At 40.2% G+C, this 27,288-nt stretch overlaps 1 protein-coding gene across 1 annotated transcript; it reads right to left on the bottom strand.

Moving 5' to 3' along the window:
* Positions 1-21,647: 21,647 nt before the first annotated feature.
* On the bottom strand, positions 21,648-24,768 carry LOC147434168 (pentatricopeptide repeat-containing protein At4g13650-like). The gene has a single exon (XM_086490743.1). It carries the CDS (start codon positions 24,582-24,584, stop codon positions 22,581-22,583), a length of 2,004 nt encoding a protein of 667 aa, XP_086346869.1. The 5' UTR covers positions 24,585-24,768; the 3' UTR covers positions 21,648-22,580.
* Between the last annotated feature and the right edge of the window lie 2,520 nt (positions 24,769-27,288).

The following is a 27,288-nucleotide window of genomic DNA, read 5'->3' as shown; positions in this document are numbered from 1 at the left end:
ATCGTAAAAAGAGCCTTGGGCTCACCAATAATTATATCGGGACATTACGGTGTGGCATAGTCTAGCTAAGGTTCCATTAGTTGGCCGGATATTGTTCAATTGGCCAATTTTACTGTAAAAATTGAATGGTAAGTGGGAAAGTTGACCACCAAAAGCAAAGGCATATTTTTTTCAAAGTGCACAAAATCTGTAGCTATTCTTGGCCCAAAATCTAGTTTTTGTCTTGGACATCACTCTGGCCTGCTACAGTACTTATAAATTGCCAATTAGTGCTCAGTTTTCAGTGCCGTCTGTTACGTCTACTACCGCAAGGCTATACATATCTATTATACGGAGTGGTGCAAGCTCTTCATCACCATCTCCATAAGCTCTTCTCTCTCATATACAAAAATAAGAAGAAGAAGGATATTCTCTCTCTACTTGCTTACTATCTCCTCTCTCGTTTCACGATGTACGCACTCTCCAAAAGCTCTCGTGGTGAAAACCTCTATGTAGCTCTCCTCACCGCTCTCTTGTGGCAAAGCAAGAAGCATTTTGACATCCCCTAATCTATTCTAAATCATAATGACAAGATCTAAACTCCATAGCCATCATCATCTCTCTCTCTATGTCGTTTTTTTTGAGTAGTCACCCTCTCGATGATTGTTTTTCGTATACGAGTGCATGTATGGATTAACCGAGTATATATGAAGTTTTACCATGATTATTTCATCATATTTAACATGTTGATTTATGCACATGATGCGTTTATGATTACGTGCGTGCATAAAAAGCGCTTTTCGTTTCACGTCATATAGGCGGTAGGAACATTGTTTTGGTCATAACTCACAAACCATTATAAATCAGTCCAAACCCTTTATACCAAAGATAATACAGACCATTTAGAACATTTTCTCTCTTTGGTGTCACATGAAAATCATGCACGCTAAGAGATATGGTCAAAAAACAACTTGCTGCCCACTGCACAACCAAATTTTTTTGACTCCAGGCTCCTTGGAGAACCACTATATAGATTCACCAAATGGAAAAACGCGCTTAACCAATTTAAAATCTTGATCAAACTTGATGATAAATGTATTCAGGTATCCGTTATCACCTCGTTAATGTGAGTTATTGATCGTTCCATAACTGGTTTTACCTACGTGTGTAGGAGTGCTACCAAGGGGGAGTACCATATGACGTCGTGAGTTAACCACGCTATTTATGTATGATTTATGGTTTAATTTGGTGAGTTGATTTTGAATATTAGATGCTCATAAAATTATGTGAGGGTATATGGTTAGACAACCTGAATCGCATATGCAGATATGATTAAAGTGGCTTTCTTTTTGGGTTGTTGTTTGTTATGTAAGTATCATATGGGTAAAGTGATGAGATAAGGTGCTAGTCTATATTATGGAGCTGATATTGATGCATTGGTTTGAGGTCAAATACTTTCAGTTGCATGTTATGCATGCTCCCAAAAATGTCAAAAAAGTTATTTTTTGCATATGTGTGAAGTTATGGTTTATGGTCGACCTAAAGGTCGTACCTGTTTTGCATCATGTATATGATGATGGAATGTTATCATATGATGTATGAAACCTTATGGATTGATGAGGATGCCTCATGTCATGGTTATGATTGCTTTCCACCTTTCTAGGTCAGAACTAGCTCTATGTGCTCGAGAGGTGATCTACAGATGTGATGCATCAAATTTGCATGGTTGGATGTTGTAAAAATTGGATTTTTTAATCATCTTCAGTTTGCTGGTCGGACTCTTTTTATGCATGAAAGACTCGTGTCTTAAGGGTCATATGGGTATGGACTCCGATTGAGTGCAGGGGATATGTCAAACTCCAAGTGTGGGAGTTGGCTCATTGTGATTATGATTTATGGTTAAGGGCTGAGATTCCCTCATGGATTATGGTTGTAATTTTACGGTGGAATCCAGTGTGGCTCATGGTTTTTTTTTCTTAATATGGCTATGTTGCCAAAAATTTTGCAGCCATGTTATGTTCTAAAGTGGTTATGCAGGTTTGGTTGTGCCTCACCCGAGTTGGGTGGAGTGCTCACCCATGAGAACTGATTGGATTATGATTTATAGTTTTGGGATTGGATCATGAAGTGATGTGGATGTATTATGGTAGGTGTATAAGGGTAGAGACCCTGTACAGTCTAGCTGCTTGGAAAAGGATTGTTTGTGCATATGGAAAGTACTATTGTGATCGGACTCACGTGTTATGTTTCTCATGGTAGCATTGCTACAGGGTCCGATGATGTGCAAGTTATTTTGTCATAAACTTTTTTTTTGATGTTATGGTATACCCAGATTTTGTCATTGCATTAATACATGGTTTCCTGTTTCATTTAGATGGGGCACTTAAAGATTCTCTATTGTCATTCTCTCACGTCTCTGTGCACTCTATTTCATCCTCCACTATACTCTTTCTCTCTCTTCTTGCAATGTGGTGTACACATATATTTACCCTCCACAATGTTATATTTTTCTTGAGTACACTTTCATTTATAGCACCCATTCATGGGTAGCACTAGTCGCTACGTGCCTCTGGATGCAGTTCGGCTCATGGCCTAAACTCCATGCTTGGTCAGGCACTGCGAAATCCTCCCCTATGCAAACACTTCCGCAACTCTGATGTATTGAAAATTGTATAAAGGTGTAAATTGTATATTTTGTGCATAGACCCTCGGGAGGGGTATCTCTCATAAGCCAAGATGATATCCCCTGTTGAGAGTCTCTCCCTAACATAGTGATAATGCACCTCAATGTGCTTTGTGTGAGCATGAAAAACAATGTTCAACACAACTACCAATGTGCTTTGACTGTCAATGTAGATGATGTAGGCAATGTCCAATCCAACACCCAAATCAGCCATCAGGCATCTGAGCCATACACACTCAAATGTAGCTGTGAAGATTGCCATGTACTCAGTTTTAGTGACTAGAAGAGGCAATAGTAGGTTTCTTCTTGCTCAACCATGATATGCATGAACTGTTGAGCATGAAACAAAACCATTCATGGGCACTTGCATGTCAAAATAACCAATCCAATCTCAATATGAAAAAGCATGTAAATTTGGTGGCAATGGTCCCCCCTTGGGATAAAACAACCCAAGATGTAAAGTGCCACTCAAGTAGAGAAATATCCGCTTGACAACCTACCAATGCTTAGACCCTGGGCTATGCATAAATCTGTTGACTTGTGAGACTGCAAACTAAATATCCGGTCTTGTGTTGCATACATAAATAAGGGATCCAACATCATTTTGGTAAAGAGTGACATCGGCAAGATCACCAGCATCATGAAGACTCAATTTCAAACTTTTTTCCATGGGAGGCAATAGGTTTGCAGTCGTCAAGTCTAAACTTACATAGCAATTTCTCTATGTAGCTTGTCTGACACAAGGCAATACCACCATCACACTGCTTAAGCTATATGCCCAAGTAATGATGCAACAACCCCAAATCTTTCATCTTGAAAGTATCATTCAAATCAGACTTAAATTCAAAAATAGGTGCCTCATTTGGACTAGTGATCAACCAATCATCCACATATAGAACAACGATGAGAAGTACATTTCCCTCGCGTTTTACATACAAAGTGCTTGCTATTAGACTGTAATGAAAGCCTCATTTGACCAAATGAGTGTCAGTTATCTCATACCAAGCACGAGGAGATTGCTTCAACCCATACAAAGCTTTCTTACATTTGTACACTTGATCCTCTTGTCCTTTCTTGACAAACCCGTGAGGCTACATTACATAAACTTCCTCAAATATGCCACCATTCAAGAAAGCAGTAACAATGTCTGATTGATGTACATTCCAACCAAAATGAGCTACCAATGCACATAGAAAACTCACAGTATTCATATGACAAGTGGGAGAAAAAGTCTCTTCATAATCTATGCCTTTCTACTATGCATAGCCTTTTGCAACAAGTTGAGCCTTATGGAGAACAATCTCACCATCTAGCTTGCGTTTCAACTTGTAAACCCACTTTGTACCAATGGCCTTTTTGCCAAGAAGCAAATCACATAAAGTCCATGTGTCATTTTCTATAAGTGCATCATATTTGGATTGCATGGCAGCCATCTAATTTTTTGAATTTTGTGCTTCATCAAAAGACAAAGGTTCCTCAACATCACATAAACTGGAAACAGCCAAAGCATAGGAATTTGATGCATAAGATGCATGGTGAGAACCTGAATGAGTATGTCCAGACAAAGTTGCATCCAATTTACTGTCATGCAAAGTATGCACCAGGCATTTTGGCATACCCCTAGCCTCCAGCTCATTCTCAACCCTTTCCTCATCAAGTACAGCATGTTAAATTGGATGATCTGTAACATTTTCAGAAACCCCCATAGGCTGTAAATTTGCCTCATTGGAATTTACATTTGAATTTCCACCATTGAAAAGAGCCAATAAAATATACTAAATGTCTTGTATATGAGCTTACATTACTGTCTCTAGTACATGACAGCAAGGGTCGAAAAAAATCTTCCACAAAAACCTCATCCCATGAAACCAAGATACACTTTGTTTGCGGATGGTACAACCTGTAACCTTCACTTTCAGCACTATAACCAAAAAAAATACACTTGATAGCCTTATCATCCAATTTTTTGCACTGCATCTGTGGCAGAAAAGCATAAGACAAACACCCAAAAATGTGCATGTGATCAATAGATGGCTTTCTATCATGCCATGTTTCATATGGAGTCATAGACTGCAAAGCTTTTGTAGGACATTTGTTTAAGTACATAAGTGGCACACATGATAGACTTAAGCCAAATTGTTTTTCCTCTCAGCAACACCATTTTGCTGAGGTGTATACGGCATTGTACATTGGTGTTTTATCCCACGACTAGCCAGAAATGCATTAAATTCATGAGACATACACTCCCATGCCCATAGTACATTTAGAGACATTTTCAGCCATAACCAAAAATTTCTTGAAGCACATAAATGCTTCAGACTTCGCCTTAAGTGGATACACCCATGCATGATTGGAGTAATCATTAATGAAAGTCAAGAAGTAAAGATAAATACCCAAGGATGGAGTTTGCATGGGCCCACAAACATCACTATGCACAAGCTACAACCTGCATGTAGCCTAACTGAACCATCCTTTGGAAACTTTGAATGTTTCATCTTACCCAAAATACAACCTTCACAAACATGCTTAACAGGTGCTTCAAGAGGCGGCAAAGAAGAAATGATATCAAACTTTTATAAACACAACAAACTGACAAAATTCAGATGCCCAAAATATGTATGTTAAAATTCTGCATCTAAAATAGCCTTAGGATCCACACCTTCATTTGCAAAATTCTGCCCACACACTTCATATAGATTAATTTTATACAAACCATGGTATAAAGTGCTAGATGCAATGATTTCATCACCAAACTGAGATCATGTATTGTACATCTGTCATCCACAAATTTGACTACAAGTCCAAGTCTAGCAATTGCAGATACATACAAAAGATTCTTCTTGATCCTATTTACATACAATGCATCAACAAGTTTGAAAGAAATTCCATTTTCAATAGTAAGCACAGCCTTTCCAACTCCCTTGACCAGATAAGAGGAATTGTTGGAACAAATCACTGAATTCCCATGAGGGACATCCTTGAGGGAGGTAAACAAGTCACGATGAGAGGTAATGTGCTTTGTAGCACCAATGTCAATGTACCACACATGAGCATCTGTAGTAATTGATATACATGCATCATGGATACAAGATCATAAGTGCACTCTGCACTAAAATCCCATTTTGCATCAGCATCAGCATCACAATCTCCTTTCACAGAAGACTTTGCAATAGGTGCATTTGTAGTGGGGCTAGCCTCTTTCTTCTTTTCCTTTGTTGCCTTCAACTTAGGACACTGCATGATCAAGTGATCATTAGCTTCACAATAATGGCAACGCATCTTCTTTTTCACCAAAATTCCCAGACAAATTGTTACGAGTAGACGCATTAGGAACATGTGATTTACCACTCTCAGAAGAACCATGAGAAGTGGCTACACTACTATTACCACTTGTTCTTTGAGCAACAATAAAGGCACGCTATTTAGTCCCTTTTTTTTTTTTGGAAAGTGACTCTTGCAACAGCAATGTGCATAATGCATCAAACTTAACAACTTTTGGATTTCCTTAGGTCATAAGTCTCCAAGTATTATCAAAAGTCTAGTAAGAATCTGGCAAGTCATCAAGAAAAGTCTATGCAAGGGAACTATCAGAAATGAATTTGCATACAAAAATTATGTGCTCGAATATCTTTGGACATTTTATTCCTAGATTTTAATTCTAGTGAGAGCATAGTGTGAATGGCTCTACACAAGATAGAAAATTTTCTATCTATCTATGTTCACTTTGAAGTGAGAGAATCTCTGCACGTCAAAATCGAACACTAAACTAGATAAAACTAACCTCTGTTATGTTATATTTCTCAAATTGATTACCTCGTGTGAGAGTACACTCTCCACACAACGGCAATACCCTAAATTATTTTCACTAATCCTCTTCCAAATGTTAGTTAACTGAGCACATGGCAAGTGACTCCTATAAACAAACACCTTGCATAGAGTGAGAGACCAAGCTCTATACAACATACAAGGCTTATACTAATTAACCATGGCAAAAAAAATTACCCTTGTGAAAATTTGAACAATATCAATTTAACCTATTTTGAATCATGATTTATTTTAAGACTATTTGATGAATTTGAAACCAATTTTTAAAAGTAAAAATTTTCTTTTATTTGTAAATTTTGCTTCAAACATTGATAATCTGCTCAAGTGGAAAATGTCTTAAAAGAGCAGCGTAGCATGTTTTTATAGCATTATTTTTATCAAACATATTTTTGATTGAATTGCTCATGATGCATGAAGCTTTCCATATTCATAGAATCACCAAGGTCACACGGAACACAAAGATTGTATTGTAACAAAGTCTCTCTTAATGGAAGAATCTATAATACAAATGCCTTTTGGAAGGGGGATCGGCTCCAAGTAAATCTGGTCCTCATCTATTGTCATGTTCTCTAATACTCTCTCTCTTGCAAAAGTATTGTTCAAGCCAAGTTAGTTACATACTATGTTTATGTTGCTACCATCAATTAAGTTCACCCTCCATATTCTCAAAGTAATCTCACAAAAATGCTCACTCTAATTCTCTTGATTCCGCTATTCTCAAAGTTCATAGGCCATTTCCATTATAGATACTCTTGCATTGCCTTCTCCCACTTCACGCTATCTTCCATCTCAATAGCCTTTTGGTAGCACGTAGGCTCTCCATAGTTTGTGACCAATAGATAATCTAATCCTGGCTGAAAGTGCTAAGGAGCATGAAGAGACACATGTAGATCTCCTCATTGCCTGATTTTTGGACTCTTGTCTCTCAAGAGCATCACTAGCTCTCTTTGGAGCTTTACTAGTGGTAGGTACATTTCTAGTAGACTAAGCTATTTGAATGACTATACTTGAGGCTACATTCTCAAATCTCATTTTGTGATAATCAACCTCTTTAACAGCCTGACTATGCATCTTTGGTTCATTAAAGATCACTTGTGATCTGCAAATAACTCTCCAAGATGAAGTTTGACAAGTACATGCAGTCCCAAGGTTATGTAAGGGGCCAGGAAGATCACTACTTGTATATCAAGAAGTTGAATGATGGTTCACTTATCATCCTGATACTTTATGTCAATGATATGCTCCATTACTGGGAAGTCAAAGATAAGATTTTCATCTCCAAAAAGTCAATTAGCGCACAATTTTTTATGAAGGATTTGGGAGATGCAAGTCAATTTCTTGGTATGTGTATCAAGAGGGATAGAAAACATGGAATACGGAGTTGTCAAAGAAACATATATCCACAAGGTCTTGCAACATTTTAATATGCAGAGGGGTAAGGCTACATTGAGTACCCCACTGCAGGCATATGAAAAACTTAGCAAGAATGAATGTTGAGAAAGAAAAAATGGCCAAGGTGCCGTATTTTCAGCAGTCAAAAATCTTATGTACACCATGGTAGCCACGAGACCGGACATTGCTTTTATAGTGGGAGTGTTTAGAAAATTCATGGCAAACCCTTGCAGAAAGCACTGGGAAGTGGTGAAGCACACCTTGAAATATTTGGAAGGTATGGCATACAAGTCCTTACGCTTTGGAAATAGTGATGCATCCATTGTGAGTTACACGGATGCAGATTATGTGGGTTGTGTAGATAGCTGAAGATCCACATATGTCATGTTTTTCTATTTGATGGAGTAGTCATGTCATGGAGATCATGTCTCCAAAATAGTACATCATCTTCCACCACAGAGGCAAAGTATGTGGTAGTTTCTGATTCTAGCAAGGAAGTTATATGGTTAGCTTGCCTAGTGGGAGATCTTGGAATTACTCAGACTCCATTGTTGCATTGTGATAGTCAAAGTGCTTTTGTGTTAGCAAAGAACCATGTGTTTCACTCCAAGTCAAAACACATAGAAGTTCGTTATCATGTTATAAGAGACATATTGGATAGCAAGTGCATTTAGCTAGTCAGGGTTCATGCAGAGAACCCTGCAAAGCATACCCTCAGAGCGGTTGGCATATTGCATAGAGATGATAGGTGTAGGGTGAAGCCACTTTGATGCTTCAGAGTTGTACTACAGGCTGTAAAAACATATGCCACTTGGGCCATTTTGGCCTTCAAGTGAGAGATGGTTAAGGTTGTTAGGGTTCAAGCCAACTAGCCAAACACCCATCACACTGACTGTACTAACCTTATCTATTTTTCTGATCATATAGAACAATAAGGAGTAGTTAGGCAATTTGAATTCTCACTAAGAGCTCCATTGACACTCTGTATCTTCTCTTCTTCTCTCTCACACTCCGCACACACCGCGCACTCTTCAAATAGAGATTAAAATTTTCTTATGGACTTAATATTGGTTAGATTGCAACACTCCTTTTCACGTATTACTCAATGTGATTGTAATACAAATGTTGAAACGAGTTTGATTCTCTTGTACATTGTCTGCATGTCCTTTGCGAGAGTCAAGTTTTATGTTTGTTTATTGAGAAACTAATTTAGCTTGCTAAACATACTAAGTTGTGCTAAAATTGATTTGGTGAATTAGGTGTGAATTTGAATGGGCTAGTAATGAACACAAGAAGAAAATCTGTTACGGTGTTTAAATTAGATCATGTGGTCATGTTTATGAACGGACTAGTGTTTAGCTTGTGTTGATAGGATTGAATCTTCTATAGACTATTGTGCTATCCAAAAGGGAAGTAGATGAGAATAAAAATATATTATCCATCAATGGATTATGCATGATAGTCTATGGTGGAGCTCCTACAGAGAATTAGTAGAGAATTTGGTTCCTTGATCCAAAATAAAGTGGAAATCGGTGTCCCTCACTGAGCATATCAAGATGGTTGAAAAAGCAATGACAATGTTTTACCATCTTGGGAAAGGTAGGTACATGACCAACCGTGTTACATGCAAATGCAACTCATTCACTACAGTATTGGTTGTAGAAAGTGACTCCCTTTTTGTGTGCACTTTCACACCAGCTTCTTGGGGGAAGGTGTGAAGGGGGCGGATCCCCTCTTTGCAAGGGGTTTGGGGGGGATCCCCTTTGGGTTGGGGATCCCCCCAACCCAAAAGGGTGCTACAATAAATTTTATGCTAATTTCACACAGCTACCATATGCCTTTTTAAAGCTATGCATCAAAAATGGATTGTAAGAGAAACTATATCCATCTATGTGCTTTTTTGGACACAAAAGTAGTGGAATGCCAACCCTTCCACCTCAACGATGTGAGAACACTCAAAGCATGCCAAACGTTGATTTCCTTAGAAGCTCCTTACCCAATATGAGGTCTTTCAACGTGTTTCTTTGAAAGATATCTCCAACAAAGGTATGGCCAAGGTTTTTTTAAATGATACTAGGTCAAGGCCTCTCTAGATGTAACATTTAATGGCCTAGTAACTTGTGTGTAGCGGAAAATAGCATGAACATAGTGAGCATTTTATTAGAATAGATTCCTAATGAGAATAACAAGAGTGCTTGGGTGGAGAGAGCAACAAAAAGTATAACACCTAGTTAGATAGCATGAACAATACTTCAAAAGAGAGAGAGAAATTAAGCTATTGACAACATTGAGGACCGGATTTACATGTAGCCGGTCCCCCCTCTAAAAGGCTTTGTATTATGGTTTCTCCCATCAAGAGAGACATTTTACAATACAGTTCTTTGTGCTCCTTCAATACTAGTTAGTACAATGAAGATGGAAACTTCAAGCACTAAGCAAAACACTTATTAAACACAACATCAATTCCCACATGGTCTCAGACCCCACACACCTTCGAAGATGGTGAGAGCTAGCAGGGTATGAGAGTAGATTGAGAGGAAGAAGGAGTAGTCTTACAAGAAAGATGTACATCTCCTCACATAATAACTCATATTAGCATAGCTTAGCTTAGTAATTAGCATGGTAGTGGAGATGAGCATGCATTGAAGATTGGCTCTTGGTTGGATTTGTATCACAAAGCCAAGATTTTCTGGTGTAGGCCTCCCTTGTCACAAGCTTGGAATAGGTGATAAGCTTTCCATTAAAGCTTGAGAAGGGGGGAGAGAGAGAGAGAGAGAGAGAGAGAGAGAGAGAGAGAGAGAGAGAGCGAGAGAGAGAGAGAGAGTTTTCTTACTCCACACATGGACTAGTGTGTGTGTGTGTGTACGCAATAATGCCTTTGAAAAATCAGTCCCCCTCTCTCTCTTGGTCGATCCCTCTTGCTATTTTCTCATGCTCACATCCTGTTGGCCCATGCCAGGCTTAGCCAATGAAATTTAAGCAGCATAAGTGATAGTATTTTGACATGTGTCCCCCTTTTCCCTTTTGTGAGAGCTTTAGGTAATTAAGTAATGCAACTAAACCCTCATTGGACCCCTTTGTCTCTTGGCCGATAGGAATCAGGCAAGCCATTGGGTTGTTGAATGTTCATTGGACCCTTGGGAGACTGCCCAGTAGTCTTCTACAGAGCTTAATTCTTATTGGTTCTTTTATTAGGTGTTTTTAAATTAGTTAAACTAGATTTAATCTAGCCTAATTCTCATTGGTCCACCTCCATGGCCATCCAATAGGATTTGAGTACCCCTTGTGGGCATCTGCGCTAGGGAGCTGACATGTGTCCCTCTTTCCCTTTGTGTGAAGGAGCTTGTGAGTGTGTTTGTGTGTGTGTGTGTGTGTGTGTGTGTGTGTGTGTGTGTGTGTGTGTGTGTGTGTGTGTGTGTGTGTGTGTGTGTGTGTGTGTGTGTGTGTGTGTGTGTGTGTGTGTGTGTGTGTGTGTCTGTGTGTGTGTGTGTGTGTGTGTGTGTGTGTGTGTGTGTTTCTCTCTCATCTCCTACCTCTAGGGCTCTCCCCCTCCTGTGTAGGGATGCATGAAGACTTTTTGAGCACACACAAAGCATCCAATTTTTGTAGGCTTTTGACCTTTGGACACAACCTTTGAATTTTGGAACCTTAGCATTTGGGAAGTCTTAATGGGCTGAACCTCAGGGTCTTTTTAAGCCCATTGTTGCACCTTGCTCTTTTGCAGATGGCTCCCCCTTTGGATCCCCATTGTGGACGGTCTGCCAGCTTAGCCAATATTCTAGCATTTTCTCCCCTGGCACTTTCCCATATTAAATGATCAATTTAACATGAGAAAATCATTTAGGAGAATTAGATATTAGTTATTATGACATTACCTCTCTCTTGAAATCATATTTGTTATGGGGTAGAGAAGATAAAGCATATTCAATAGTCCTTTTTCTAGCGGGTAGAGGATCCCTATGTTACCCTACGACATCGTTCCAAAATGGAAGACTAGTCCATTTGGCTCTTGAGAGACTAAGCTACCGCAAGCATGTCTGCACATTAGGCCTATCAATCTTCCATAGTAGAGTGACAAGATCTACTTGCTGTTTGAGAGACGTCGTCTCGGTAAACTTGATCTAAGCATGCATATTACTTTATTTTAGTGCACAATAAAGAAAAAGAGAGTCTTATAAGGCAAAAGCTTTGTTCATTTTCAACATTTGTACATTTGCTTACTCTAGGGAAGCATTGTAAGCATTGACAAGGTTTAGGTTATCCTTTAATTATATGCCTTGCATCCATCTAGCATCTTCAAAAGGATAATTGTTAAATTTAATAAGATATTGTCGGATAGTCTTACCGCCTCTTAGTACCTTGTCTTCATGTCAGAGAATGGACTCGGGCTGCGGCACCTCTTCTTGGTCCTTGATTCCGGTGGGTCTTCAATAGTTGGTTCTTGAGGTGGCTCTCCTTTGTAAGGCTTTAATAGGCTCACATGGAAAGCATTGTGTATGAGCCAATGGCTGGGCAACTTGAGTTGATAGGCCATCTTATTGATTGGCCTAAGAATCTGGAATGGACCATAGTACCTTTTTGCTAACTTAGCATAGTACTTTTGGTGTCCCGTAGGATTATTGCCTGTCGTGTGCCTTAATCAAGTGTTGGGAAATTTGAGTAAGACCCAATCATTTTCTTTAAAGGCTTGGGCTCTTTTGTGCTTATCAGCAGCAACCTTTTGCCTTTGCTGTGAGATAGAGATAGCATCCTTAATCTTTTGGAAAGATTCTTGTAGGTCTCGTCTATACTCATCTGCAGCAAAGATCTTCCTGTGTGTCTTAAGTAGCAGGAGACTTTTTTATCTTCCCTCAATTACCTCGAAAGGTGCTTTTCTCGTGTAAGTATATACATTGTTGTTGTAAGCATACTCACTAAAGGTAAGTACTTCTCCCATTAGGATCTTTGATCTACTTCCGTTACATAGGCTTTTAGTAGATCAAGAATTGTTAGGTTAGCTATTTCACTTTGGCCATCCGTATGCAGGTGATAGGCCAAAGAGAAGTTTAGCCTTGTCCCTAAATTCTCAAAGAGACCCCTTCCAAAAATTACTAGTCATTCTAGGATCTCTATCCGACACTATAGACATTGGCAAGCCATGGTACTTGAAGATTTATGAAATGAAGAGGGTTGCCATTTGATGGGCTTTGATAGTCTTTTTTGACAGGTGTAAAATGAGCTTGTTTACTGAACTTGTCTACTGTCGTCCATATTCCCGTATTTCCATGGATAGACTTAGGCAATCCAAAGATAAAATCCATGGATATGCTCTTCCATGGTGAATTAGGAACTGGCAAAGGTTGATCCAGGTTGCTTCCCTCTATCAAACCTCGTCTTTTGACCTACCACACATTTAGAAACATACTCTTGTATGTTTGCTTTTATGGTAGGTCAATAGAAATATGTTTCAATCCCTTTTAGGGTAGACTGAATCCCTCTATGCCCTACATAAGGAGGAGCATGAGATTCATACATTACTTTCTCATGGAGTGAGTTAGTAACGCATAGTCTATTTCCATAGAGAAGATAACCATCTTGTAAAGTAAATGGTTCCTCTTTCTTCCCTAGTGCAAGGGCTGAAATAACATCTCTAAAATTGGGATCAATAGCATACTCATCTATCATAGAAGATAGATCATTGTGAGTTTCTATGGAAACCGCATTCACTCTCGGTCATCTTGAGAGTGCATCGGCTACTTGATTATGCTTGCCAGCGATGTGAGCAATATGAAAATGAAATTGCGAAAGGAAATTTTCCCACCTCATTTGTTTGCCGAAGAGCTTGGTTTGCGTCATGAAATACTCAAGACTTTGGTGATCCATTTGTAGAATGAAAGGAGTCCCCAATAAATAGTGCTTCCATGAGTCTAAGGCATGTAGAACTGCGAGGAGTTCGTTTTCATATATTCCTAGAGCTTGCTCAACAGGGTCGAGCCTTCGAATTTGATAGGCTATGGCATGCCCTTCTTCGAGGAAAATAGCTCCAAGGCAATCACCACAAGCATCACATTGAACCTCAAATGGCTTTGAGAGATCCAGTAGTGTAAGCATAGGTTGAGAGATAAGCTTTTTGAAAGCATTGTTCTCCTTGGCAGACCATGTATACCTAATGTTTTTCTTTGTTAGGTCATGTAATGGTCCTGCAATTTGTGAGAACTTTAATATGAAGCGTCTATAGTATTCACACATACCTATAAATCTTCTTAGTTCATGAAGATTCCTTGGTTTAGGCCATCCTTTTATTACCTCTAATTTTGATGGATCCATTTGGATGCCATCTTGAGAGATAATGTGACCTAAATACTGAATCTCTTATAAGAAAAATTCACTTTTCTTTCGATTAACGTGAATTTTATTCTCTCTTAAAACTTGAAATATTACCTGGACGTGTTGCTTGTGTTCATTTAATGAATTAGAGTAGATGATGATATCATCAAAGAACACTCCAGTAAAGGTTCGGTGAGACCTGAATAGCTTCTCCATCAAGCGGTTGAATGTGGCAGGTGCATTGGTCAAGCCAAAAGGCATGACGATATATTCGTAAAGAGCAAACCTAATGCGAAATGCGGTCTTTACAATGTCTTGATCAACTATCCTGATTTGATGATAGCCACTTTTTAGGTCAATCCTACTGAAGTAGGTGGACCCTTGTAGCTTATCAAATAGGTCTTCTACCCATGGAACGGGAAACCTATTCTTGATAGTGATCCTATTTAGTGCTCTATAGTTGACACACATACGATATGTGTCGTCTTTATTTTGCACTAATAGCACAGGAGAACGAAATGTAGATGAGCTAGGCCTAACCATGCCCTTCTCAACTAACTCATGCACTTGCCACATAATCTCCTCTTGTTGAGCTTGAGTAACTCTATAAGGAGGTTTATTAGGCGGTGAACTTCTTGGAAGAAGTTCAATTGCATGGTCATCATTGCCTCGTTTAGGAGGTAGCTCACAAGGGATGTCGTCAATAAAGACATCTTGAAACCCCTTGAGAAAATTGGATAACTCTAATTCCTTATGAGTGTGTATATTTTCTTTTGCTAAAACATTAGGTTCATTTTGAGTATCTTTAACAAAAATCATGTACACGGAAATAGAGCTCTTTATTCACTTATTGAAAGCTTGCGTATGTACAATGGGTATGGTGTTACCCATTTGCTTGGCATCTATGTACATATCTTTTTCCCTGAACCTAAAGTAGATTCTCCTTTCAGGGACTTTAACATTGGTAGCCATGCGATCAAACCATGGTGCCCCTAGAATTACATCTTCGTGCTTGATAGGAGAGATAAAGAGGTCCTCTTTGTCCACATAGCTTTGGACATGGAGCCTCAGTTTCCTGATTAAGGGAGTGGCTGAAGCTTCTTACCCCTTGAAAGTACCGTCTGCGGGTAGGACATGTCCCATCTCGTAAGCTTGTATGCCTAGCTTGGTGGCCAACTCTGTGGATATGAAATTGTGAGTAGAACCACGGTCAAAGAGAATAAAAGCATCATGTTCTCTTACCTTTCTCCAAGCATGGCATAGAGGAGATCCTTTGTGGTGAGTTTCCTCCTCTTGGATATTGACCAAGGTAGCTCTAGGAGGTTCATGGTGGGTGTTCTTTTTGGAACAAGCGCGGTACACATTCCCTTGCTCACCGCACTTGAAATAGCGGTTATCCTTGCGATAACGCTTAAGCTCTTCAGGAGAGAGTTTGTTTTTGCCTTTGTAAACTCCCTTCTCCTTAGCTTTGTTGGAATTGCCCTTAGGAGACTTTTGGACATTGTCCTTCCCCTTAGGCTCATTGGAACCCTTGTTTTCCGTGGGCTTAGAATTTCTTTTAGCCCCTGTTTGGAAATTGATTCGAGAAGCCACCATAGTATGGTGTATAACTGCCAATATGGTGTGTGGCCTTTGGGAGTTGACATACTCCGCCATTTCTTCAGTTAAGCCCATACAAAATTGTTGCTTTTGCTCTCCAAAATCCAACTTTTTGAAGACAATGGCTTTGAGTTGTAAGTCCCAAAACTTGTCTATATATTTATGAATGGATTTGTAGGGAGAGAGTTTCAAGCTTTGCCATTCGGTGAGTACTTTGTCTTTCGGATCGGTGGCCAAAAACTGCTTCATAATGGAAGCTTCTAAAGCTTTCTATGTTTGTGGAGCTTCACCGTTGGCCCGTAGGCTAGACCACCATTTCCTGGCAAACTTTTGAAAGTGCATAGCTACATGGCACAACTTAGAGGACTCCGTGAAGCCCTCGTCTCCAAACGCTACATCAAATTGTTGGATAAAGGCCAAGACTTTGTCCGTAGCACCAAAGGTGCCATCGTAGGTAAGGAAAGAGATGCCCTTCCCTCCCTCTTTGAGCTTCTTGAGCTTGGACGACCTCTTCCATGCGGCATACGATTTCCTATGGCCTCTTCTTTTTTATGGTTCAAAGGTTGCACCTTCACTTTCTTCAGAAGATGAAGAATTTGAGGAAGATGGAGAAGAGGGTGACCTCTTTCTCGCTTTTTTCTTACCTTGATCTTCTTTGTCTGCACCATCACTTTCATAAGAGGAAGAGGATGAAGAAGGTGGAGAAAAGGGTGTCCTCTTTCTGGCCGTTTTCTTCTCTTGCTTTTTGTCATCCCTCTTTGAATTATGGTGTGGAGAAGTGTGCGATGGTCTTCTCCGTTTTGGAGGTGATGGAGAGCGTTTAGCCCGCCGTCTTCGTGGAGCCATTTCCACCAAGGTGGCAAGAGACTCACTTCTTTCTGATTCCTTCGGTGGGGGCGGGCTCTTGAGTTCTCCTTTGAGAAGGAGAAGCGTCATCAAGAAGCAAATTTTTGAGACCTTCATATGGATTCTCTTCTTCTTCCTGAATCGGAGAGAGGCCTCTTTTGGAAGTCTCGCAAGGAGGCTTCCTAGGTGCTCTCTCGTCATGGTGGGGAGCTTGGAGAATCCCATGAGCATGAAGTTTCCGTTGCACTTCACTTTGGAGGGATGGATTGCCCATGGCTTGTTGAAGGCTAGAAACAAGATAGTTAATAAGCATTAGGGCATCATTAGTAGCCTGCTCATTTGCAAAATCAAAGTTATCAACATTAATTTCACTCTCTTTACAATTGTCAGCCATTCTAACAACTTTTACGTGTACTTTGGCACTTCAAGCCCTAGTTGCTACTCCTCTTTACCCCTTTGGAAAAAGCACTCAAACAAGTGTACCCATGGCTCGAATACCATTAATTGCAAGGAATAGAAGAGAGGTCGTTCAACACCAAAACAGCACCGGCTCGTCAAGCTTCTAATAGCTCAATAGTGGTTAAACCGTAGGAAAGCCCCGTAGGACTCCACTATTAAGACCATAGCTCTCGACGGTGATGCCTCATTATCTGCACGAAGGCAGGCGCGTTGCAAGGCTGAAAAATCCCTATTTCACTTACTCAAATGCAATTAATAATACCAACCATTTATAGCTAGCTTGAGGAACTCCCTTCTTGAGCAAGAAAAGAGAAACCTTGTGCTCTGATACCAATATTACATTTAATGGCCTAGTAACTTGTGTGTAGCGGAAAATAGCAGGAACACAGTGAGCATTTCATTAGAATAGATTCCTAATGAGAATAACTAGAGTGCTTGGGTGGAGAGAGCAACAAAAAGTATAACACCTAGTTAGATAGCATGAACAAAAAGTATAACACCTAGTTAGATAGCATGAACAATACTTCAAACGAGAGAGAAATTAAGCTATTGACAACAGTTGAGGACCGGATTTACATGGAGCCGGTCCCCCCTCCAAAAGGCTTTGTATTATGGTTTCTCCCATCAAAAGAGAGACATTTCACAATACAATTCTTTGTGTTCTTCAATACTAGCTAGTGCAATGAAGATGGAAACTTCAAGCGCTAAGCAAAACACGTATTCAACACAACATCAATTCCCTCACGGTCTCAGACCCAAGACCTCACACACCTTCAAAGATAGTGAGAGCTAGCGGGGTATGAGAGTAGAGTGAGAGGAAGAAGGAGTAGTCTTACGAGAAATATGTACATCTCCTCACATAATCACTCATATTAGAATTGCTTCGCTTAGTAATTAGCATGGTAGAGGAGATGAGCATGCATTGAAGCTTGGCTCTTGGTTGGATTTGCATCACAAAGCCAAGAGTTGTTGGTGTAGGCCTCCCTTCTCACAAGCTTGGAGTAGGTGATAATCTTTCCATTAAAGCTTGGGAAGGAAAGAGAGAGAGAGAGAGAGAGCCTTCTTACTCCACACATGTACTAGTGTGTGTGTATGCAATAATGCCTTTGAAAAATCGGTCCCCCTCTCTCTCTTGGTCGACCCCTCTTGCTATTTCCATTAAAGCTTGGGAAGGAGAGAGAGAGTCTTCTTACTCCACACATGGACTAGTGTGTGTGTGTGTGTGTGCAATAAAGCCTTTGAAAAATCAGTCCCCCTCTCTCTCTTGGTCGATCCCTCTTGCTATTTTCTCATGCTCACACCCTATTGGCCCATGCCAGGCTTAGCCAATGAAATTTAAGCAGCATAAGTGATAGTCTTTTGACATGTGTCCCCCTTTTCCCTTTTGTGAGAGCTTTAGGTAATTAAGTAATGCAACTAAACCCTCATTGGACCCCTTTGTCTCTTGGCCGATAGGAATCAGGCAAGCCATTGGGTTGTTGAATGTTCATTGGACCCTTGGGAGACTGCCCAGTAGTCTTCTACAGAGCTTAATTCTTATTGGTTCTTTTATTAAGTGTTTTTAAATTAGTTAAACTAGAGTTACTCTAGCCTAATTCTCATTGGTCCACCTCCATGGCCATCCAATAGGATATGGGCTAGGGAGCTGACATGTGTCCCTCTTTCACTTTGTGTGTGTGTGTGTGTGTGTGTGTGTGTGTGTGTGTGTGTGTGTGTGTGTGTGTGTGTGTGTGTGTGTGTGTGTGTGTTTCTCTCTCATCTCCTACTTCTAGGGCTCGCCCCCTCCTGTGTAGGGATGCATGAAGACTTTTTAAGCACACACAAAGCATCCAATTTTCGTAGGCTTTTGACCTTTGGACACAACCTTTGAATTTTGGAACCTTAGCATTTTTGAAGTCTGAATGGGCTGAATCTTAGGGTCTTTTTAAGCCCATTGTTGCACCTTGCTCTTTTGCAGACATTGCGGACGGCTCCCCCTTTGGATCCCTATTTTTCCCTCCTTTGGATCCCTACTATGGCCGGTCTGCCAGCTTAATCAATATTCTAGCTTTTTCTCCCCTGGCACTTCCCTATATTAAATGATCAGTTTAACATGAGAAAATCATTTAGGAGAATTAAATGTTAGTTATTATGACACTAGATGTTATCACCTATGCTCGTGTAGGTGGATGATGTGAAAGAGCATGTCTCTTCAATTGCCACATCAGCTATTCTTTCTTGTGGACTAGGCAATGTGGCATATACACTTGCATTAGACGTTTTGCCCACTCGAAATAAAAAAAACCGTGCCAGAAGGGAGCCCTTGAAGAGCCTAGAGCATTGTGGTGCTCCCTTCTAGCGGGGGATTTTGTTTTACCCTAGTTGGCACATCCTCACTGACTATGGTGCTCCCTTCTAGCAGGGGATTTTTTTTTTACCCTATTTGGCACATCGTCACTGTTCTAGGCTCTTCTAGCACTCCCTTTTGGTAGGAGGTTTTTTTCCACCTTAGTGGGCACTTCGTCCACTGCAAGTGCATCTACCGCAACACCTAAACATAAAATTATTGCTTCTTTTTGTTGGCATTATTTCCTATTTTGAATGCATCACCCATGAGGTTGTCTCTAAGTTTGCAAGCATAACGAGCTTGAGAGAGTAGGATAGATTGCAAACACTTGCAAAATGAGATGATTCACCCTCGATAGCCTCCTAGTGTGAAAAATTAAAGTAATACAGCTTCAAGGGGGTAATATTGTCTAGCATGGGCCAATACCATCTTTCAAAGCTTGCTCCTTTAACAAATAACAATCTCCATGAGCAAACTTATACCTCTTCCTCTTTGTGCAATAAAATTTGGCATCTAGTCATGTTGTGGAGGTTAAGAATATTTAGAAATATTTGACTCGATGAAGTTAGAATCATATAACACATTTCATGTTTTAAGTTGAAGCGGAATGGCCATTGCTACAAAACCCGGTTATGTTTTTTCCACAAAGAAAGTGGTTTCATTATCTGGTACTCCAAAGTCATACTCATGGAAAGAAACTTCAATGCCCGCCCCACCAAGATGATCAAGAAGAAGGGATGGACAGAGCACACAAATGATTAGGCTAGTGTTTTCTATCTAGAAACACCCAAATAGATGTGTACTAGCTCCATGACAAGCCTCATGTCAAAGTGAAAGCAAACAAACCATGTAACAATAAAAAATTCTTAGCGAGCTTTCTAGCCCCCCCCTCGTTTGGCACATCTCATAATCAATATGATTTAAGAAACTTGGATATCCTAGACAAGAAGGTAATCAATAATTTTTTGTGCATGAGGATGCCATATGCTCAGCATTACACATTTCTTCGACAATCCTTTGCAGATGCTTTAAAATTATCACCTTCCTTGCTTTTCTTGATGCTTGATGTTGAAATAATAACATGAGGCAAAAAAATAGAGATGAGCCAGATTGAAAACCAAAATTTATTGCATTGATGAATATTACAAGTTACTCTTTGTTGTAGAAACCCACACATTGCTAAGGGCCATTTAAGAAATGGCTATCTAGGCAACTACACACATGACTACATGCTCAGATGTTCAAGATATAAGAAAGCTACTTGTAAATCTTGCAACAGGACTCACAAGTATAGTAGAATTTTTAAAAAGAGACAGGTTCTTGACATATGGATTAAAGAGGCATTAAACCAATAGATCTTGCTTGAAGTGGTAGCATGTGTCTTTAACAGTAGCCATTACTAATGGATCCATTAAAACCTACGTACTTAGCGGCCTACCAAAAGTAGATATGTCCTTGAAAAAATCGTAAACGTTTTAAAACTTACAAAACTTCTTTTTTTTCCTCTCAAAATCTTCCCACTATATTCCAACATCAAAATGACATTTTCTCTCCCCAAAAACCCTTTTTCATCGAAAACCAACCCCGTATCTTCTTTCCCCTTTCTATTTCCATACACACTCTCTAAAACTTGCACGCATTGAAGCCCTCCATAATTACCATATATACCCTCAGTCCCTCTCTAAAACCTATAGCAAATGAAGTTGTCCATAGCTACCATCTACATAACCTCTCTATAACAAATGAAGCACTCCATAGCTACCATCTACACCCTCTCTCTAGCATCTACGTCATAGTAATCTCTACATAGCTACCATTTACACCCTCACTCTACACACTCTCAATCTTAAGCTCCCCTACTTGTCGATTTCTCCATAGCTTCCTTCTACACTCTCTCAAACTCAAGCTCAATCTCTACATAATCAAAGCTATACAAAAACCGAGAGAGATAGAGAGAGTCGAGAAGCATGTGCATATGCATCTCCTACAGTAGAGTGATATACCAGAACCGCAAGAGAGAAGAGGTGAGAGAAGGAAAGATGAACGCAAACACTGGGTGCAATCTCCCCAGTGCAAGAGTGAGCATTTTACTCTTGCACATGGTTATTTATAGATTTCTTGGATGCTCAAAATGAATACAGACTGTCAAATCATGAGCTCAACTTTTCTACACCAATTGTGGGCCACAAACAAGAGAAAGAGAAACAATATAACACATGGTGAACGTTGAAGTTAGGGTGGATAAACAAGCATTCATAACAACAAGGAGAGAGATGCTTCTATTGACTTATTGAAATGTCTATACCTGAGCTCCTTTCATAGCCTTGAGCTAGTCATTAGGGCACACAAAAGGGTGATGCTATAGCACAGAAACAAGGAAAGCTTGATTGAAGTCTATTAGCTAAGGAAGATGCTGTCCCTTTGGTGTTCCTCACATTAGTGTTTTGGGTAGTGCTAAAGTAATTGAAGTTAATCATCAGTTGACTTCAGATTTTTTATAATCTTGTAATGTTGTTTTGTATTCTGTGACTTTGAAACCAGCTATCTCTCGTCACTTTGAAAATTGATATTAATAATTACACATGGCTTCAATTGCACGCACTTGCTCAATTGTGCGTGGCTCTATTCGATCGTGTTGTGTGAGAGACACTGGAAAGGGTACATACCCCCACTCTGCCCATTTTCCACTGTGTACAAGCAAAACCTTCTGAAAATGCCAATATATACTTCACTCCAAATACAAAAATGAAGAAGGGAACAATGGTAGGCATCCTCCGCAACCTTGGCGTGATGAAGCACAAACTTCACCGAGAGACAACATCTTTTCTTGGCATAAACCAAAAGAAGAATACACAATGGGATGCATGCCAATGATGCTGTCGTACCCCATCATGTGCAGTCTAATCCTTACTAATTGTAATGATGGTTGGTTGGCAGGTAAAGGTCCCCACTTTCATCCCGTAGAAGAGTTCGCTTAAATTGGTCAATGATTTTCTGCACAAACCATCCCTTCAATCCCCCTTATCTGCGTCACCCAATTGATCATTGCACCAAGAATTCCTTATGAAAAAGGTTTCCCTTCGTCTCATTTCCACATGTATTGACCTTCAATGCACTGCTGGAAATGTTCGCCTTGACCAGACAATCCAACCAATAGGTACAGCACTATTGAATAGAGACTACCTGCATCGGTCCACTAAGCTCATGCTGCTCTTCGGGCCCTTCCATGGCCTTAGCCTTCAGTCTAAGCCTCATGGAATTTGCTGCATCCCATTTTTTGGCTGCTGAATATACATTAGAGAGCAGAATAACAGATCCAACATGGTCAGGCTCCAAGCGCTCTACGTTTTCAAACGCACGCTCTGCAACATCCACATCACCATGTACTTTACAAGCAGCAAGCAAAGCGATCCATGGCTCAACTGTAAGTTTGAAAGGGAACTTTGACAGAAAATCTGCTGCCTCGTTCAATCGTCCTACCCTCGCAAACAGATCTATTATGCACCCAAAATGCTCTCCAGAAGGCTCAATGTTGTAAGTGACAACTAGAGACTTGAGATATTCACAGCCGTCTTCAACAAGACCGCTATGTCTACATGCAGAAAGGACACAACCAAGCGTCACCACAGATGGCTTTAAGCCTTCTTCTTTCATTGACTCAAACAGTGTGAAAACCTCCTTACTATGCCCTTGCTGGGCATATGCTGTTATTACTGAATTCCACGAAATAACATCCCGATCTTGTGTGCTTTCAAAGACTTCACGAGCACTCTCTAAGCTTCCACATTTTGAGTACATGTCAACAAGGCTACTTCTCACATAAAGATTAGGCTCAACGGAGCTCTTCACAAGTCGAGCGTGGATCTGCTTGCCCGAAACTAATGCAGCAATGCCAATACATGCTTTAAGCAAGATAACATATGTGCATGCATCGGCAAAAACACCCTCAAGTTGCATTTGGTGATACAAACCCATAGCGTTTTCACAACTTTCTGCTTGGATAAAACCTACCAAGAGGGAATTCCATAGGATCAAGTCCCTTTCAAACATTCCATCAAACACCTGACGAGCATAATCAATTCGACTGCACTTTACATACATGTCGATGAGCGTGCTCGCCATGAAAGGATCACATGCTATTCCTGAGGAAGACAAGCGAGCATGAAAATGGGTACCTTCCTCTATACATGCCACTGAGGCGCATGCTTTCAGCATGGTTGCAAATGTGAATTTGTCGGGAATCAGACCTTCATTCTGAGATTTTAAAAACAATGCATTTGCCTCCTCACCAAGTGCATGTTGAGCATATCCAGATAACATCACATTCACAGACATGAGATCTAAATTCACAATTTTTTCAAGAACTTCTTGCACATCTTTGATGCATCCACATTTCATATATGTGTCTAACAATGTGGTTCTCAAGTATACATCTACCTCCCAGCTCCTTTCAACAACCTGGCTATGGACATGCCTGCAAGTTTCCAAATCTTTCAGGCTTGCACATGCCTTGAGTATGCTCACATAGACATAGTTATTGGGCTGCAGCTGTTCTTGATTCATCTCTTTAAACAGTACAATTGCATCTCTCCAGCGTTCATACTGGCCAAAGCAATATATCATGGCACTCCAGGAAACAACATCCTTTCTGTGCATATTGTTAAAAACCGCGAGTGCATGATCCATATTGCCAATCTTCCCATATGCATCAATAAGTGCATTCCCAATGGTAACCTCTGGGCCAAAGCCTGACTCAAGAAGGCCAGTATGTGCATGTTTGACTAGCCCACGATTGGGTCTGTTTGGGCACGCTTTCAGTATGCTCGCATATGTAAACTGGTTTGGAGACTCGCCCTCTGCATACATTCGGTTGAATGATGCAAAAGCCTGTCCACAAAGCCCAAGTTGCGCGTATCCTGTGATCAAGGTTGTCCATAAAATGACATCCCGCTTGCGCACACTGTTGAAGACGCTGCATGCATTTTGCACGCTTCCACATCTCATGTAACTGTGAACGAGGGTACTATTGACTTGGAGAGGGATGTCAAAACCGAGCTCAATGACATGCGAATGCAGTTGCTTAGTCCTGTCAAGGTCTGCAATGTTAGCACATGCCTTGAGCAATCTAGTGATGTCCTCAATTTCTGGTTTCCAACCATCCTTGGACATTTCTGTGCGTAAAGAGGAAGCTGCCTCTTGTTTTGGCAGCAAACACGCATAAACATCATTGTAATGGCGGCTTCTTGTTCAAAGTGCAGAGTTCTCGCCATGCCTATACTCGTTATTAGACCTGGGCTTTTGCAACAAAATGGTGATAGGGTAGCATCTGAGTTCGAACCTTACTTACAACAAAGAGAGCTTGCCCGATAATAAAACAGATTCGGGACATTAAGTCTCCCCAATCTCAGGAAATTAAAAAGCCTTTCAAACTAGAGTGCTTTGTTAGCTTGCATAACCGGAAGCGGATAACAAAATGGTTTTAAAGAGGAGAGAGAGAGAGAGAGAGAGAGCGTGCATGCGCTTATTATTTGTTTTCGACAAATCTTGTTAGCCTAAGTGAGTAGAAGTCACTCATATATACAAGAATGTATATACTGTTTTGTTCTCATGGAAGCACTGAACAAGAGTATACATCCGTAAATAAGAATGTAGAAATGAAAGGAGAGAGAGAGAGAGAGAGAGAGAGAGAGAGAGAGAGCGCTTATTATTTGTTTTGCACAAATCTTATTACTCTAAGTGAGTATAAGTCACTAAAACAATTTGATGTAAAGAGTATGCCAAAAAAAAGTTGATGAATTAAGAATGGAAACTAAGCAAGCGAGAGTTGGGAAGACTTTGAATGTATCATGCAATGACTGCTTTACTATGCAATGGACAAAACTTTTGTGGAGAAGAGGAGGAGGACTAGGTAACAACACATATCAATGGGAGTTTTTGATGCAGGAAGAAAGGGCTATATCGGTAAGATGTTGTTCAAAGTTGCATGTGTGGCTAACTGGTTGTCAGGAAGTAGCGTGAAACGAATTGTTTAGCTGACTGAAGGTGGTTGGGGACCACATTAGAGTAATTTAATTCTATAGTCTCGAGTAGGCCGAGCATGTCCGCAATCTGCACGAACAGCATAAAATGGTGTTTTGTGGAGCAACTAGCCAGTACGGCGATGCCGATGGTGATTTGTAGACCGAGTGTATTCCAAGTGATGTAATCTGGATCCCATGGCGTAGGTGGTTGAACTCGCCATGGAATGAACTCACTCCATTTATGCATGTAGTGTCTAAGCACCCACTCTTGCAAATTTGGGTAAAGACAATATTGCAATTTATACATTGCAATCTCAAATCATGTCTGCTGCTCAATCAGATCAGTTGGAATTGGTCTACCTATTTTGAACAAAAAAAGAAAAAGCATTTAAATCAAAGCAGTTGATAAGTTGTCATGTCTGTCATAGTTTGAATGGAAACAAAAAGACGTTGTTGTAGCCAATGATGAAAGTTATGTGACAAAGACAGTGAACAAAACAATGAAATAAAGACGGCAGAAGTTCGCAGCTATATTTTCTTATGTTTTTTCAAAAAATAATATTTTTTCGACCCTGGTGGATGTCCAGAACAAACGTTATAACCTAATGCAGTTGTTGTTTTGTGTTGTTTAATATAGAAATGTTATAAGTTTTTAGCTTTATGTATATTGGTACTAGTTGCTAAAGTGGTAATTTCAAAATTGTCCTCGAAAGGACTATGTGCATGCATGTCCGCTTGCATTCTCTTCGAAGGATTACGTTTGTGCTCGCCAACGCGTTTATGGATGTTGTTTGTAACTCCGATATATCTCCTGTCGTTTTTCGTGCATCGTATACTGTAGTCAATGTATTCTTCCCGCGACATTGCTTTTTCTTGGGTGGAAGACCGATGCTTGTCTCTGGTTGTTGATGAGTGTCTAGATCTGTAGTCCATGCAGATTGGTTAGTTCAGTAAAAAAATGACGGTGCTACGGAGAAATGAATGGAAGCTAGTGATACTTGTTATCCATACTTGCCTTGGTCTGTTGCAACTAGCTCGTATTGGGAGGCTGGTTGGCCGTAACTTACTGCCTTGTGTTCGCTGTAGTGCCATGCTACCTTCTGGATTGTGATAGGTGGATTAGTTGCATCGTGCGTGTGGTTTGACGAAGTCATGAAATTTGCCAAGATAGCGGCACAGTTTTCTTGAGAAGCTTTTGAAAGTTCAGCCAAATCAATGTTGTAACCAAAACTGCATCTGCTCCATTGTATACAATGTAATTCCTTCCGTTTTTGTGTCGAGGAGTTGTTGTGCTTCAACATTACACAGCATACTCTCATCATCATCGTACTGGATATCAAGCTCTTCAAGTATTTGCTTCATGAGACCTGCAGGATGTAGGAGCAAGCTGGTTAGCATGACAAACAGAAGGCATTAGATTTTTCTTTTCTAATAGTACCTGTTGTCATCCTGTCTGTGTTTGGTGTGGCCATCGTTTGGTTTAGAGCTTTATATCTTGCGTCGCACTTATTCATGAAATTGCAACGCTCTTGTTGTGTGTGTGTGTGTGTGTGTGTGTGTGTGTGTGTGTGTGTGTGTGTGTGTGTGTGTGTGTGTGTGTGTGTGTGTGTGTGTGTGTGTTCCTATCCTGCTCTCCCTATCTCTCTCTCTCTCTCTCTCTCTCTCTCTCTCTCTCCACTTGCCACCCTCTCCCCACCCCCTATTCCCTTTCTCTCTCTTTGCTCCCCCCACACCACCCCTCGAGTCCCTCCAACCCTAGAGACAAAACGAAATGGAATGAATTGTTATATTAACTAAAATGGAATGAAATGATGCTATATTAAGAATTTTCATAAGTTAAAAATGACCTATGA

Source organism: Adiantum capillus-veneris, chromosome 19 (genome assembly GCF_014529385.1).
Source record: "Adiantum capillus-veneris isolate H3 chromosome 19, ASM1452938v2, whole genome shotgun sequence".
Lineage (NCBI taxonomy): Eukaryota > Viridiplantae > Streptophyta > Polypodiopsida > Polypodiales > Pteridaceae > Adiantum > Adiantum capillus-veneris.
Note: the sequence above shows the minus strand (reverse complement) of the source record. Positions and strands in the feature narration are given on the sequence as shown.

Coding starts and splice junctions, on each gene's coding strand:
- LOC147434168 (XM_086490743.1), bottom strand. CDS start 24,584: ATGTCCAAGGATGGTTGGAAACCAGAAATTGAGGACATCACTAGATTG.